At 39.4% G+C, this 13,316-nt stretch overlaps 1 protein-coding gene across 1 annotated transcript; it reads left to right on the top strand.

The window, feature by feature from the left end:
* Nucleotides 1–235: 235 nt before the first annotated feature.
* On the top strand, nucleotides 236–5,428 carry LOC114616027 (pentraxin-related protein PTX3). The gene is made up of 3 exons (XM_028761574.1): nucleotides 236–365; nucleotides 814–1,215; nucleotides 4,742–5,428. Exons 1-3 carry the CDS (start codon nucleotides 236–238, stop codon nucleotides 5,353–5,355), a joined length of 1,146 nt encoding a protein of 381 aa, XP_028617407.1. The 3' UTR covers nucleotides 5,356–5,428.
* The last annotated feature ends 7,888 nt before the right edge of the window (nucleotides 5,429–13,316 follow it).

Here is a 13,316-nt window from a genome sequence, read left to right as displayed (position 1 = left end):
TTGTGCAACCTCTTCAGCTCCCTTGCCCTCCCACCCAACCCCCTCCCCCAAATCCAGGGGAACTCCCTCGCGCTGTGCCACCGACATTACTCATTCATCCCGTTCAGGCTTTGGAGCATTTATTAAGGGCGTCCCTCCTGCCTCACTCTATCTCTCCCGGGCTCAAACTCGGATCACTGGAGAGCCTCGCGTCTTCCCCTGCGGCGGCTGCGGAGCAAATTTCGCCTCTCCAGCAATGCATCTTCCTGGGATTCTGCTTTGTGCTCTCTGGTCTGCAGTGATGGCTGAGAACTCGGATGACTACGAACTCATGTATGTGAATTTGGACAACGAAATAGACAATGGACTTCATCCCACCGAGGACCGTAAGTTCATTTTAACTTTCTCAGCTCACCAAAACTACACAACTCACTTTTTTTTTTGGAGGCGCAATTAACATAATTAACATAAGTAGCCAATGAAGCAAGCTAAAATCATACTTTATTTGTAAAAGCAAGGACTGCCTGAGAAAAGCCAGAGGTTTAAAATTATTTTTGTAACATTTATAATGAGTTAAGCCATACGACATGACGGCTCTTTAACTGTTTTTAGCTATATAAATGGCATTTCCCCAGTTAGCTTAACATGTCCTAGAAAGAATGAATGGTCCTGAGTCATCTTTGAGAAGTTTACACGCACGTTTTTTTCAGAGCTATCTTTAGAAGGAGAGGGGTTGCTGGAGACAGGCTGAAACTTGGGGTCACCAAAAGTGCAACCCACGGCCAGGCCAGCCAGGACAAGTTGGTAACAACATGTGTATATTCTGCGCTCTAGCCACGCCATGCGACTGCAGCCGGGAACACTCGGAGTGGGACAAGCTGTTCATCATGCTGGAGAACTCTCAGATGCGGGAGGGCATGCTGTTGCAGGCCACGGACGACGTCCTCCGCGGCGAGCTGCAGCGGCTGAGGGCCGAGCTGGGGCGGCTGGCGGGCAACGTGGCGAGGCCGTGCGCAGCCGGTGGCCCCGCAGATGCCAGGCTGGCGAGGACGCTGGAGCCTCTGCTGCAGCAGAGTCGCGATGCAAGCCGCAGGCTGGCGCGCCTGGAGGACGCGGAGGCGCGGCGATCCGAGGCAACAGTGCCTGGCCTGGGAGCCCTGCTGGAGGAACTGCGGCGGACGCGCGCCGACCTGAGCGCAGTGCAAAGCTGGATGGCTCGGCACTGGCTGCCCGCAGGTAAGCAGCCTGCGTAGAGCCCACTTTCGGCTCCTTTTCTAGAGGCAAGCTTTAGTGGGGACTACCATACTCAGAGCCCCGGTACTTCTTATAGGCACACTCACAGAACTCAGACACACCACGCCACGCCTTTTAAAAGTATTTCCAAGCCCAAGGAACCCAAAAGAAAACGGGGATTTAACCATCAGTCTGGAAGTTGAGGTCTCTGACACCGGATTCGACCAGATATTACAGGAGTCCATTGGCAGGTGTTTGACCATGGCCCTCCTCGCTGCCCCGAGTCCCTCCGTTAGGGATTTCCACGTCTTCTAATTTTGTCCCGTCACTCTCTTTAGGCCAGCTCTCCTTTCCCCTGCACTATTTCAGGGCCCCCGGCTAACTCCAGTGACTTTCCCAGCCGACTCCTCCCCCTCTGCTGCTTCTGAGCCGACTGGAGCCTAATTGGATCTCCTGCAGACTCAGCAGAATTCCACCAGGGTTCCCTCATCCCAGTTTAGTGCCATAGCAAAGGTCAAGGGGTGCTGGGTCTGGGGCAAGTCCTATAAAGCCAGGTGCAGGAGCCAAAGGGTGTAAATATCTGCTTCATCTAGCCCCCACCCCCTACCCCCACAGGGCCACACAAGAAAGGGACTATTCAGACTATGCAACTAACTTGTCAAAGCCCACATAAACTCCATTAAACTTCCAACTGATGAGGGCCCTTTTGGTACACTCTTTAAAGTTAATGTAACAGGTAGAACATTGGAGCCTAGTAATATGGTCCTTAAGTCAAATTTCTGAAGGGAGCAGTGATGTTTTGTTGTAGATTATTCTAGAAAATTAGTGTCTTACGTAGACAAATATCTCTGGTACTCCTCATGAATCTCAGAAACAATGACAGACAATGCCACCTTATCCTGTATTTCCAATGAAATGGAGCTTATTGGATGGGGTAGGAGGAAGGACACTCCAGAACATGGTCCACTCCTTTCCAGAAACTATGCTACAATCAGTCCTTCCTAACTATTTGAAGTACGAAGGCCATGCCCTTAAATCCTAAGTAGATCTTCAGAGAAAAAGCATAAAGTCAAATCTAAAACAAACCTTCAATGTGATAATTTTGTTACAACTTTAAAAGCATGGATTTTTGGTTTTGCAAACTTTTGGTCTAGTCATGTACATATAATGCGCCCTCAGAGGAGGAATTACTTTGTATCCTCATCTGTTTGTTAGAAAATGTATACATTTCCGAATTCTAAATGGCTGGTGCTTATTACCCAATAATACTTTCACCTACAGGCTTTGATTGGGCCTCTCTTGCTCTCCTGCCAACTTGGCCCCCAGAGGATTCCTAATCATGCTGTGGTCTGCCTCTTAAGAACCTGGTTTTCATTTTGCTTGGTCTTTGATAATATAATTACAAAGACTTATTAGTTAAAAACCATCTCATGGGAGAGTTTCTGACATTTCAAGGAGGTCTCAAGGGCCTCAATCACTCTTCTGCAAAAGGATCCCACAAAATCTGCTAACATATCACTTTATGGAAGCATGTAGCTGCCATAGCCTGCAGGGATTCTGGGTCTCCAAGACTTAGTCATGGGCAGCCCTGGAATGCAATCTGCACTGCCTGGCCTTATTTAAACAGGAAGGCAGTTAATTAGGTTGTAGTGGACGCCCCTTGGACAGTACTTTAAACTTACAGAGGCCAGGAGATGCCAAATGCACATAAATGATAGTCTTTTGTTTCCATGGTCATTATTTGATTTAATTGTTGTGGCTGGAGAAAGAATCCTACCTTGAAAATGCCTCATTTTAATTTTCTTCATGAATGATTAGAATTTTTTTTTAAGAATTCTGTTATTATTTGGTGGTATTGCTATCATGGTTGCTCTTATACAGTTTTCCTATATTTCAATATTTCTTTGACTATTACTAAAAGATATGGTCTATGTTTGTTTGACTTTTGTTTTTAGAATGAGCATAGCTCAGAGCCACTTGTGAGAATTTACTACACTTTATAGGACATTTGATGTCCACACGTTCTACTGAGTCACCAGTTACTGCTTAAATTCTCTGAGAGTGACTTTTCAAAGCCACCTTATAGCATCTCCTTTGGGTTATTACGGAGAACATCTAGCCCACCTTAGTTTTTTTTAGATACACCATTTGTTCAAGGCCTTAGCACTTCCCAAGTCTTCACCTTAGCATCTTAGCTGCAGATGCAGCCTCGAGATCAGCAGAGGTGGAGTAAATGGGCCTCATGTCCACGTTCAAAGCCTGCGTCTTCTGAATGTTCTCAGCAGAAACACAATCTCCAACAAAATCCTTCTGAAGAATTCCCTCCTTTTAAAGAATTTTCTATAGTGGGGTGACTATAAAATTTATAAGCTTTAAAGTATATCCTTGGATTTGAGTGCAGTATATTTGTAACGTACAGACTTGCAGGAGATAGCCACACCCCTTAAATATAGACCATACTAAAGGCTGGTGAGATTATAAACTTCATCAAAAGCTGTATAATATTCATTAGCAATAAATAATTCAGAATTCAAGTCTTCTATTAAGAGGTGATATAATGTGTTGGCCTCTGTGAACAGACCAACCAAACTAAAACCTGAGCTTTAAAATTTAGCTACTATAGAAGCATAGGTTATTTTGTCTCAGTTTTCCCACCTATAAAGTGGAACTAAAGACTTTAAAAGAAGATATGAGGATGTATTGAGGTGATGAACAATTTGGTTAGAACATTATTTGGGAATTGGTAAGTACCTAATAAACATTAGTCATCATTACTACACTTTGCTTCCTGTCAAAGCTTAGTTTGCAAGCTGGCCCCAATGGTGCACCCCAGTAATTTCAGTCCCTTGAAGGTGGAGACATGAGAATCAGAGGGTAGAAGTTATCCTTAGCTATATGTCCAATATGAGGTTAGCCCAGGCTACATGAGCCAATGATAATAGTAAGATAAGACACAGTAGTATCCTATAAACTCTGCAAAGTTACCAATGTCCACGATCATGTGGTATATGAAACCATATTCCCTAGTGACATGGCTATTTTAAAACATTGTTTTAAAAGACGTGCTGATAATGGCTTCCTAGAATGAGTTAGATCCATTGATTTTTATAGATTTATTGTTTTAAGATCATGGCAAAGGAAAGAAGGAAATAGGATAGTTATTTTTTTATTAAAAAAACTTAGAAACAATAGAATCTTGTGAAGTTGTGATTCAACAGTTCAATAAAACACATAGAAATAAAAGCAGATTGAAAGAGAGATGGTTATTCAACATGGTTTTTGTTATTTGTGGGTTGAATTGGCACTTTCCTTCTCTTTGCAGATGTCTTTATTCAGTTGCTTCACTGAATAAGCCAAGAACTTCTTCCTTATTTTTACTTTCTTTGCTCTATAGAGATCAGACTGGAGGCCCCATAAATCATAACACAGCACTGTATATAGTTATCAATTATAGCTAATATAACTGAATATCAAAATAACTCTGGGACTAAAATTTTTTTTCTCCTTGTATTCTCTTTTGCTACTCCAGGTTGTGAAACAGCGATTTTCTTCCCAATGCGTTCTAAGAAGATTTTTGGAAGCGTGCATCCTGTGAGACCAATGAAGCTTGAATCTTTTAGTACTTGTATTTGGGTCAAAGCCACAGACGTATTAAACAAAACCATCCTGTTTTCTTATGGCACAAAGTGGAACCCCTATGAGATCCAGCTGTACCTCAGTTCCCAGTCCCTAGTGCTTGTGGTGGGTGGGAAGGAGAACAAGCTGACTGCAGACACTGTGGTTTCCCTGGGGAGGTGGTCCCACCTGTGTGGCACCTGGAGTTCAGAGCAGGGGAGCATGTCCTTGTGGGCAAATGGGAAGCTGGTGGCTACCACTGTAGAGATGGCCAAAAGTCACTCTGTTCCTGATGGTGGACTCCTACAGATTGGCCAAGAAAAGAATGGTTGCTGTGTAGGTGGGGGCTTTGACGAAACATTAGCATTTTCTGGAAGAATCACAGGCTTCAATATCTGGGATCGGGTTCTCAGCGAAGAGGAGATAAGGGCGAGTGGAGGAGCCGAATCGTGCCACATCCGGGGGAACATTGTCGGCTGGGGAGTCACAGAAATTCAGGCGCATGGAGGAGCTCAGTATGTTTCTTAAGCGTTGTGAAACTCTACTCGAAGCCAAAGCAGACTCACACTTTAAATATATGCCAGTTGGAAAAGTCTGAAAACTTCGGTGCATAATAAGAACACTTGAGACGAATGAAGGAGAGACTTGAGATCGTCTTTATTTATCTTGGCAAAATACTGAATAAACAGTTGAAGGGAAGGCTTCAGAGAAGGCTCGGGGATGTTGTTACTAAGCCTTATACTGTGGTGCTTTCAGATTAATGTCTGCCTCTGTCAGATAAACCCTCAGATAACTAAACAGGACTGGACTTTGAACAGAGGAACGATTGTATTACTTTTTTTTGATTAATTTTATTTTGGCTAGAGACATTTTTATATTGGAAGAATAACAAAACAAGCTCTGTTGCCCATTGTTCATTTTTCCTGGTGTGTATTTTGTGACAAAGAGATGATGAGAAAACCATATTTATACCACAATGTGACTTATTAACAAACATAAATGTAGCTTACGTGTTATAATCCAGTGTTCCATTTGGGAGAAGGTAGTTGCGTAATTTATATTGTGAAATGGATTTGTATTAATTTTATTTTTGTAAAAGTCTACTGTAAATAAAATGTTTTATAAAGCTAGCCTGTGTCCTCAAAACTTAAGTTTAGGAGCTGTTCTGAAGTAAATCCACACTTTTCTTTTTTTTTTTTCCATTTAGAGTAGACAAGTTGTTTTCAGAGACTGCTTTGAAAACAACAATAGTTTATATTGTAGAAGCAAACTCTACTGCTGCTGTAAGCTTTAGTGTCCTACAGGTTGTAAGAAATAGGGTCTTGGCTAAATGCATTCATCTCTCTGGGCTTTAGTGGTTTCCACTAAGGAACAGAGGAAGAAATGATATGATGAGTCTATGAGCTTGTACAATTTTCTGAGCTGTTGTAACACAAACAAACATGTGTTATCCAAATTCTCCAAGACAACACGGCACATGTAAGCAATGGCCAGATGCATGTTTAGCTCTTGACGTTGCTACATGAAGCTTTCATCTGTAAAATTCATATTTAAGAATTTCACAATCAAGTTATCAAAAAACATGCAAAAATGAAAGAGTTCATAATCTTTTATGTAAGTTAGGATTTTGTGCATTTGTAGATCCTTCAGAGTATGTGTGACCTATTGGACACACGTGGTAGGACTACCAGAGGAGAGAACCAAGAATCTGGACAAGAAGCAAGGCCTATCCATTTTCTTCCTGGTAATGGAGAGGCCAGAGAACCCTGCATATTCAAGAGTTTGGGTAAGACTCCCACAATCTTCTCTTGAGGACTCTATGAAAAGAATCCTAGAACCTTATACAGCTGCTATAGAAACAGCATAGAATCACAGCGAGCTTGCTTCTTCCTAAGTAGAAAGTTGAAGAACCATGGGATCTTCTTGTTCACACGGTAGGACCATGGGCAAATCTATCTGGCTGAGCTTCCTTAAACACTTGCCTTGATCTCGGTAAAAGAAAGGAACATAGGTCTAGTGTCTTTCAGAAATAAAGCACCATGGGTATAATAAGTTTGGAGGATGTTCACAGAATTTGTTCAGCTTCATCCCACTGTTGAAATCTATAAAGTCAGGCCTATGAGTCTGTAACAAAATTACTCACAGTTATGAGCTGATACATAAGCCAGTCTTCCACTCTTAGGAATTATACTACACAACATTTCAGATACATTGGCCCCATGCTAAGGTCTTATGTAGTTATTCTCTACATATTGTTTGAATTCTCATCTGGAAGAAATACTAGACCCAACCCTAGAGAGTTAGGCATGCTTTTCCTCTGTTTACATGTGCCTGCACCAATTAGATCTGTTTGGACGCCTCAGAAGACATGAGCCAAGATTAGTACAAATGCATATGCTGACAATATTAACTGTACATTGTATTGGTCACTCTGGTATGTATTTATGTATGATTAGTACAGTGATATTTTGTGTACACAAGCAAAGCACAGCTGATGTTTTCCTGGCTTATTATAGTAAATTTGGCCTTTAAGTATTAATTATCTTATAGTTAGAACATTTGACTAGTAAGTATCTATCATGGGTTGGCGATGGGTAAATTGAGGGCAATGAAGAAACAGAAGAAAATAGCAACATCATTGGGTTATAAATGTAGACATTTCATGTTCTGCCACAGTAAGTCTGGATAGATATCCTTCAAGGTCTTGTGGTTCTTCCTTTATCTCAATTGTACCTCTTTTCTGAAGTGAGAGAATTCTAGTGTTAGTGGTACACACAGTCATTAGGAAGACACCAATGTGTCTCAGTGTTACTTGGCCAAGCTCTGCTCACTGATGAACTATTGTATGTGCTCTATGTGATTTCTCTGCCTTTCTATTCTATGTCTGTCTTGAGTGTGTTAACGGTGGTTAGAATTTCAGCTGTCACACTCTGGCATGCAATTTAGAGCAATCACATAGTAGCAGCCTAGGTGTCTGGTGACCTTGAAGCTAATGCTGGCTTGTTTTCTCCTGGCTTCTTTGACATGAAACAAAACTACAACTCTAAATTTTTAAATCCATTGTTGGTTGTTGCATTCTCATCCAGATCCAGTCATTAGAAGAAGAAAAAAAAAACCTTAAAAAGACAAAGCATTTTTTTTCAAAACACCCAGTGTGCATATGAAAAAATATATTTTACAAATTCTCAGGAAGCTAACTGAAAACCTAACAGTACTTAAGGAGTTTTAGAATGTAAGGGTATCAGCAAGAAGACATAAGCAATGCGTGGAGCCGAGACAAAATAGCCCCTTGGTTTAGCACCATGGCACATAGTTTTATTCTCCATGATGCTATTGAGAGCATTATCACGTGATGTCATAGTAGAATAATTGTACAAGACGAGTCCAGTCATTAGGATGAAAATGTATATATTGCTAATATATAATACTGTTTACATAGTTAATATTATTACTGATATAATGTAGGGTGACTAAGTTTACTGATTTTTCTGGTCCTGTTCTGGCTTTATTAAAGTTACCATGTCCCTGGGCAAACTGGGACAGCTGGTCGCTCTAGTGTGTATTTATGTATGATTAGTAGGGCGACATTGTGTACATAAACAGCACAGTTGATATTTTCCTTGCCTATTACAGTAGCAATTGGCCTTTAAGAATTAGTTACTTTATATTTAGAACACTTAATTATTAAGTATCTACCATGGGATGTCAGAGCTCTATTGTTTTATAGTTTGATGCTTAATTGACGTCACAGTAGCGGCAATTAGATTGACAAATAATAAGATCTTATGATTGATTTCTATTTAATTTATTCTCTAATCATTTATTAGGAAGCTCTTTTTTTGGATAAATATACCAGGACATAATATATTTCTGAAACTGTCTTTTAGCAAGTTAAGAACCAGCATGACAAAGTGTCAAAGCTTTAACTAAAGCAATAGCATATATTAAATTTTATGACTCTTGGGTTCTATGACTATGAAGGTATCAGGTTACTGATCATTGTGGCTCCATCAATCTGAAGAGCAGAAGAATACTGCAGGCCCTCAGGTTAGAAATCCAGTGTTTAAATCCTGGCACCACCAAATAATGGATTACCAATGACTAGATACGCTTAACTAATCTCAAGTAATCCCCACACTTTTTAAATTATCTGACAAAACAAAATCCCTCCTCAAGCACAGAATTTTTAAGTAGATATTGTACATAAAAGTATTTTCTGGCTCATCCAATCACTTTTGAAATAAGATATTTCTTAGAATATTTTATCACGTCTTTCTCATGTGCTCGCAAAAAGCTAAACTATGGAACAAAATGGTCACAAAGGGATGAGCCTTGGGATTATTGTGTTTTAAGATTGGCACGCAGACAATCCAGGCTGGCCAGGTTTTCTTTACCTCACAGCAACATCTGCTGGTGAAATTCTGAAGGTGCAGAGTGACGGGCACCAGCTCCGAGCTGGCCACTTGGCCACTCGGAAGTTCTTTTCTCACCAATTCTGGAAGCATGATTGGAAAGATGTCTTACCATTTTATGTTAAATCTTTTTCTCCTCATGTTAGTATTCAAGTGGGATATTTGTAATAGAATTTCAAGTTAAAGAATGAAACCTTACTCTTTCCATAGTGAAAATCAATCTGTGGTAATATAAAATTAGTAATTCCCTATTTTGTCAAAAGAAATCTACAAACAATATTAATAATAAAGAAACACTGAGTACCTTCCCTTATATTAAACTAAGACAAGAATAGTTGTGCACGATAACTTGGGTCACTAGGATGAAAATATATGTGCGACATGTAATAATATCTCTATGGTTCGTGTTACTACCTGTGTAGAAGGGCCAGTAATGCTCCCCTAACTGTGTGTAAAGTAGTAAACTTGGAACTTTTTAAAAGCAATAATCATGTCAAAGATTTTACATGTGCATATGTGTATGCATGGTTTGTGTGCAGGTGCACACATCTATGTGCATGTCGAGAGGCTAGAGAAGAGCATCAGGCGTTTTCTTCGACCACTCTCTGCCTTTTCCCTTTGGTGAGGCGTCATCTCTGTGCAACTCTGAGGCTTACATTTATTAATTTATCCTGCTAGGCCTGCATCCACCAAGCCTCAGAGATTCTCTCTTCTGTCTCTGCTTCGCACACTCCAGAGGCTCCAGGTGTGTGAAAGACCATGTTTGGCTTGTTATTTGGGTTCTGGGATGCAAAATCAGGTCCTGTGGTTATACAGCTTACACAACAAGCACTCCTAACCACTGAGCCATCCATCTCTCCAGCGCCTGTCATGAATGTTTAATGGCTGAGCATCTCTCTAGGGATTATGAAATTCAGTGAATGGATATGGTTCTACAGTATTTTAATATGAACTTAGTATATTGCAGATACTCAATTAGAAGTGGGAATGACGGTAGCGGTGACAGGAAGAAGGACTATAATTATCAGCAGACTGAATATTGTATGGAATGTAGTAGGTATTTTATCTAGTTAAGCGTCATTGGCCATGTGTGGTAAGTAAAATTACTGCCATAACATGTGAGGAGTCAGCTTTCTCCATTTTTTTTGAGACAGCTCACAATTTAATAGTTTGAATTTTGTCTCACATAGAGAAAGAAATGAAGTAAATTTATCATAATTAACTCGACAGTCTTTTCCAGATCGTTGCCAGCAAGTCAGAAAAGAATTTGTACTCTTGCTGGGACAACATTGTGTTTCCTCAAGTATTTTCTACTTAAATTTCAAATCATTTAAGGCCATCTTGTGGCTTGTGCAAGAGGACTGCTTAAAAATTCTGTGGATGGAAAAGTGCATTTCCGGCCTAACCTCTGATTCAGAGAGGCAAAGGAAAGGATAGCGTTGCATGCAGATTTAATAGTAGGGACAGGCACAGTGTCACAGTTACAGGTCAATTATTTCCAAGGAGCTTCCCCATGGACCCACAAATAATCAGGTGAGGTTGAAGACACTCTCATTTTATGGGCCTTTTATAATATTGTCAGTTTCATGGGTGAAAGATATGGCAACTCACACTACACTGAGCCCAGGGTACATTTTTGGTTTCTGATACAAACAGCATGGTCCATCGCCACACGGCCAAGAATAAGCCTGAAGAATTATTCAGGAACATAGGCAACCTGTCTGAAATTACATGATATAAAATTACAGGTGGTGTAACGGGCAGAAAATAGATCCACCATCAGTGACTTCCTTGGTTTAGATTTTAATCCAAGGGGCTTGTATTAAGTGTTTTTCTTTCATTATTTTAATTTTAATCTAGGTTTATTTTTATAGCTATCCTTTGTTAGAATAAGGGTGTCACTAAATGCTAATTAGACACTGGAAAAGGCTAGAGTTTTACTTATTTATTTATTTATTTATTTATTTATTTATTTCATGTATATAAATACACTGTCACTGTCCTCAGACACAACAGAAGAGGACATCGGATCCCATTACTGATGGTTGTGAGCCATCATGTGGTTGCTGGGAATTGAACTCAGGATCTCTGGAAGAGTAGTCAATGATCTTAACCACTGAGCCATTTCTCCAGTTCCTTGAGTTTCACATTTTGAATTTAGGTCTTTATTTTGTCTGAAGTTAATTTCTGTGTGTTGTTTTGATATGGACAATTATTTCAGCACCATTTATTGACTAGTGTACTCTCCTCTATGGCAAAGATTTCCCACTACGCACTTGATCTCCACATTGTCTGGGTTTGTCTTTGCCCTCTCTATTACAGCATGGTTTTTCTATTTTCCCAGCACACAATGCTGCAGTCATTGCTATGACGTCACAGTCAAGCTCCCCTTCTTTAGAGTTCCTTGAGCCATCTAACTCACTTTATCTGACTCATAAATTTTAAAATCAATTTGTCACATTTCATGGAACGTTCTATCGGTATTTTATTAACATTTCACTGAATTCATTGAAAATTTATCTTTGCTACACCAGTTTCCCATCCAGGAAGATGATATAGCACCCCACATCTTTGTTCTTTATTTGACCTCTTTCAAAATGATTTGCAATTTTATTATTAAGTTATTTATATAATTTTCTAGGTGTTGTACATAAATCATTATATATAATATTTTTCATCCATGTATGATTGTATAATGAATATTATAATTTATTTTGGGGTCTAGGCTATGCTCTCCAGTGCCATAATAAATAGAAATGATACAGTAGCATCTTCATTTCTTTCCTGGAATTAAAGACATGCTTCTATTCATTCACTATCAAATAGACAGATATTCTTTTAATCAAGGTAAGGAAGTTCTCAAAATTTTCTAGTTTTATTTGTTATAATCTTATAAGACATGTTTACTGATAACACAATCCTCTCCCTGTTCAGTTTCTAACTATTTGGTAATTCAAAGAGAAAACTATTTTGTATTCCTGGGACAAGTCCAACTGGGTTATTATGCACTTTATAAAATGGGTTAGCAACAGCTCCTCAGTCACAGGATGCATGGAGGAACAAGATGAGTCGATAGGTCAGCTCTAGTCTGCACTCAGTGAATGTTACATAGTTTCCTCCAAGCTTTGCATCGCTTCCTAATGTGTTTATTCCTGCTGTGAACATCTATGTTCATGACTCAGACGAATGTGTATTTTCCTTTCTGATAATGACCTTTGTCTGGTGTTGGTTTATGGATATACCAGACTTGCAGAATTAGTTAGAACATACACTTCTTTTTCAATTATCTGGAAAATTAAGATAAGATTCTAATGATCTATTCATTGTATTATTTGTTAACATTTTCCAACAGAGCTGTTGGGACAGGGTTTTTCCTGGTGGCTGAATTAAAGACACTAGTGTAACTGACATGCTGCTCTTCAAGGTTTCTCGTCCTTAGCACCCAATCATTGAACAATTTGTACCTTTAATTCTTTTTCCAAAAAGAAGATCTTTTTACAATTCCCCTTCTAATTATGAAAATTCATTGGATACAAAACAGGTAAATGGAATCTAAACAATTTATGCAAAATAAATTTTACCTTTAGATTTAAGGTAAACACTACATATCTACCCAGTAATAAGGAAAAGTTGCAAAGCTTGCCTTGAATTATTCAAGCATTTTCCTTTAGGGGTAAATATACAATCCCATTTCATATGATTTCTCATAGTTGAATTATAAATATATGAGGAATTTGATTTGCAAAATAATATGATGTTGAAAAATAGAATCAATGAACTATTATGAGCAAAGTCTAAGTAAGGGTAGATAGCACCAGGAACCAAGGACCAGGACCTAATAAGTTCGGCCACGGAATTGGTGTTTTGAAGACAAGAGTGGTATTGTCCAAGAAATTTAAAATTGATAAGGACCTTGGAATAACTTCAGACACATTGAGATGCAAGTCGTAGCCTGGAAAAGCATTGAGCTGAATCCAATTGTGGAGAAAACAGCAAATAGTTAAAAGTAGAAGTACTATGTGAAACTTAAAGGATAGACTTAAAACCCAGAACACAGAAGAAATTGCTGAATATATA

This window comes from Grammomys surdaster, unplaced genomic scaffold (assembly GCF_004785775.1).
Source record: "Grammomys surdaster isolate TR1022 unplaced genomic scaffold, NIH_TR_1.0 229309, whole genome shotgun sequence".
Taxonomy (NCBI): domain Eukaryota; kingdom Metazoa; phylum Chordata; class Mammalia; order Rodentia; family Muridae; genus Grammomys; species Grammomys surdaster.
Note: the sequence above shows the minus strand (reverse complement) of the source record. Positions and strands in the feature narration are given on the sequence as shown.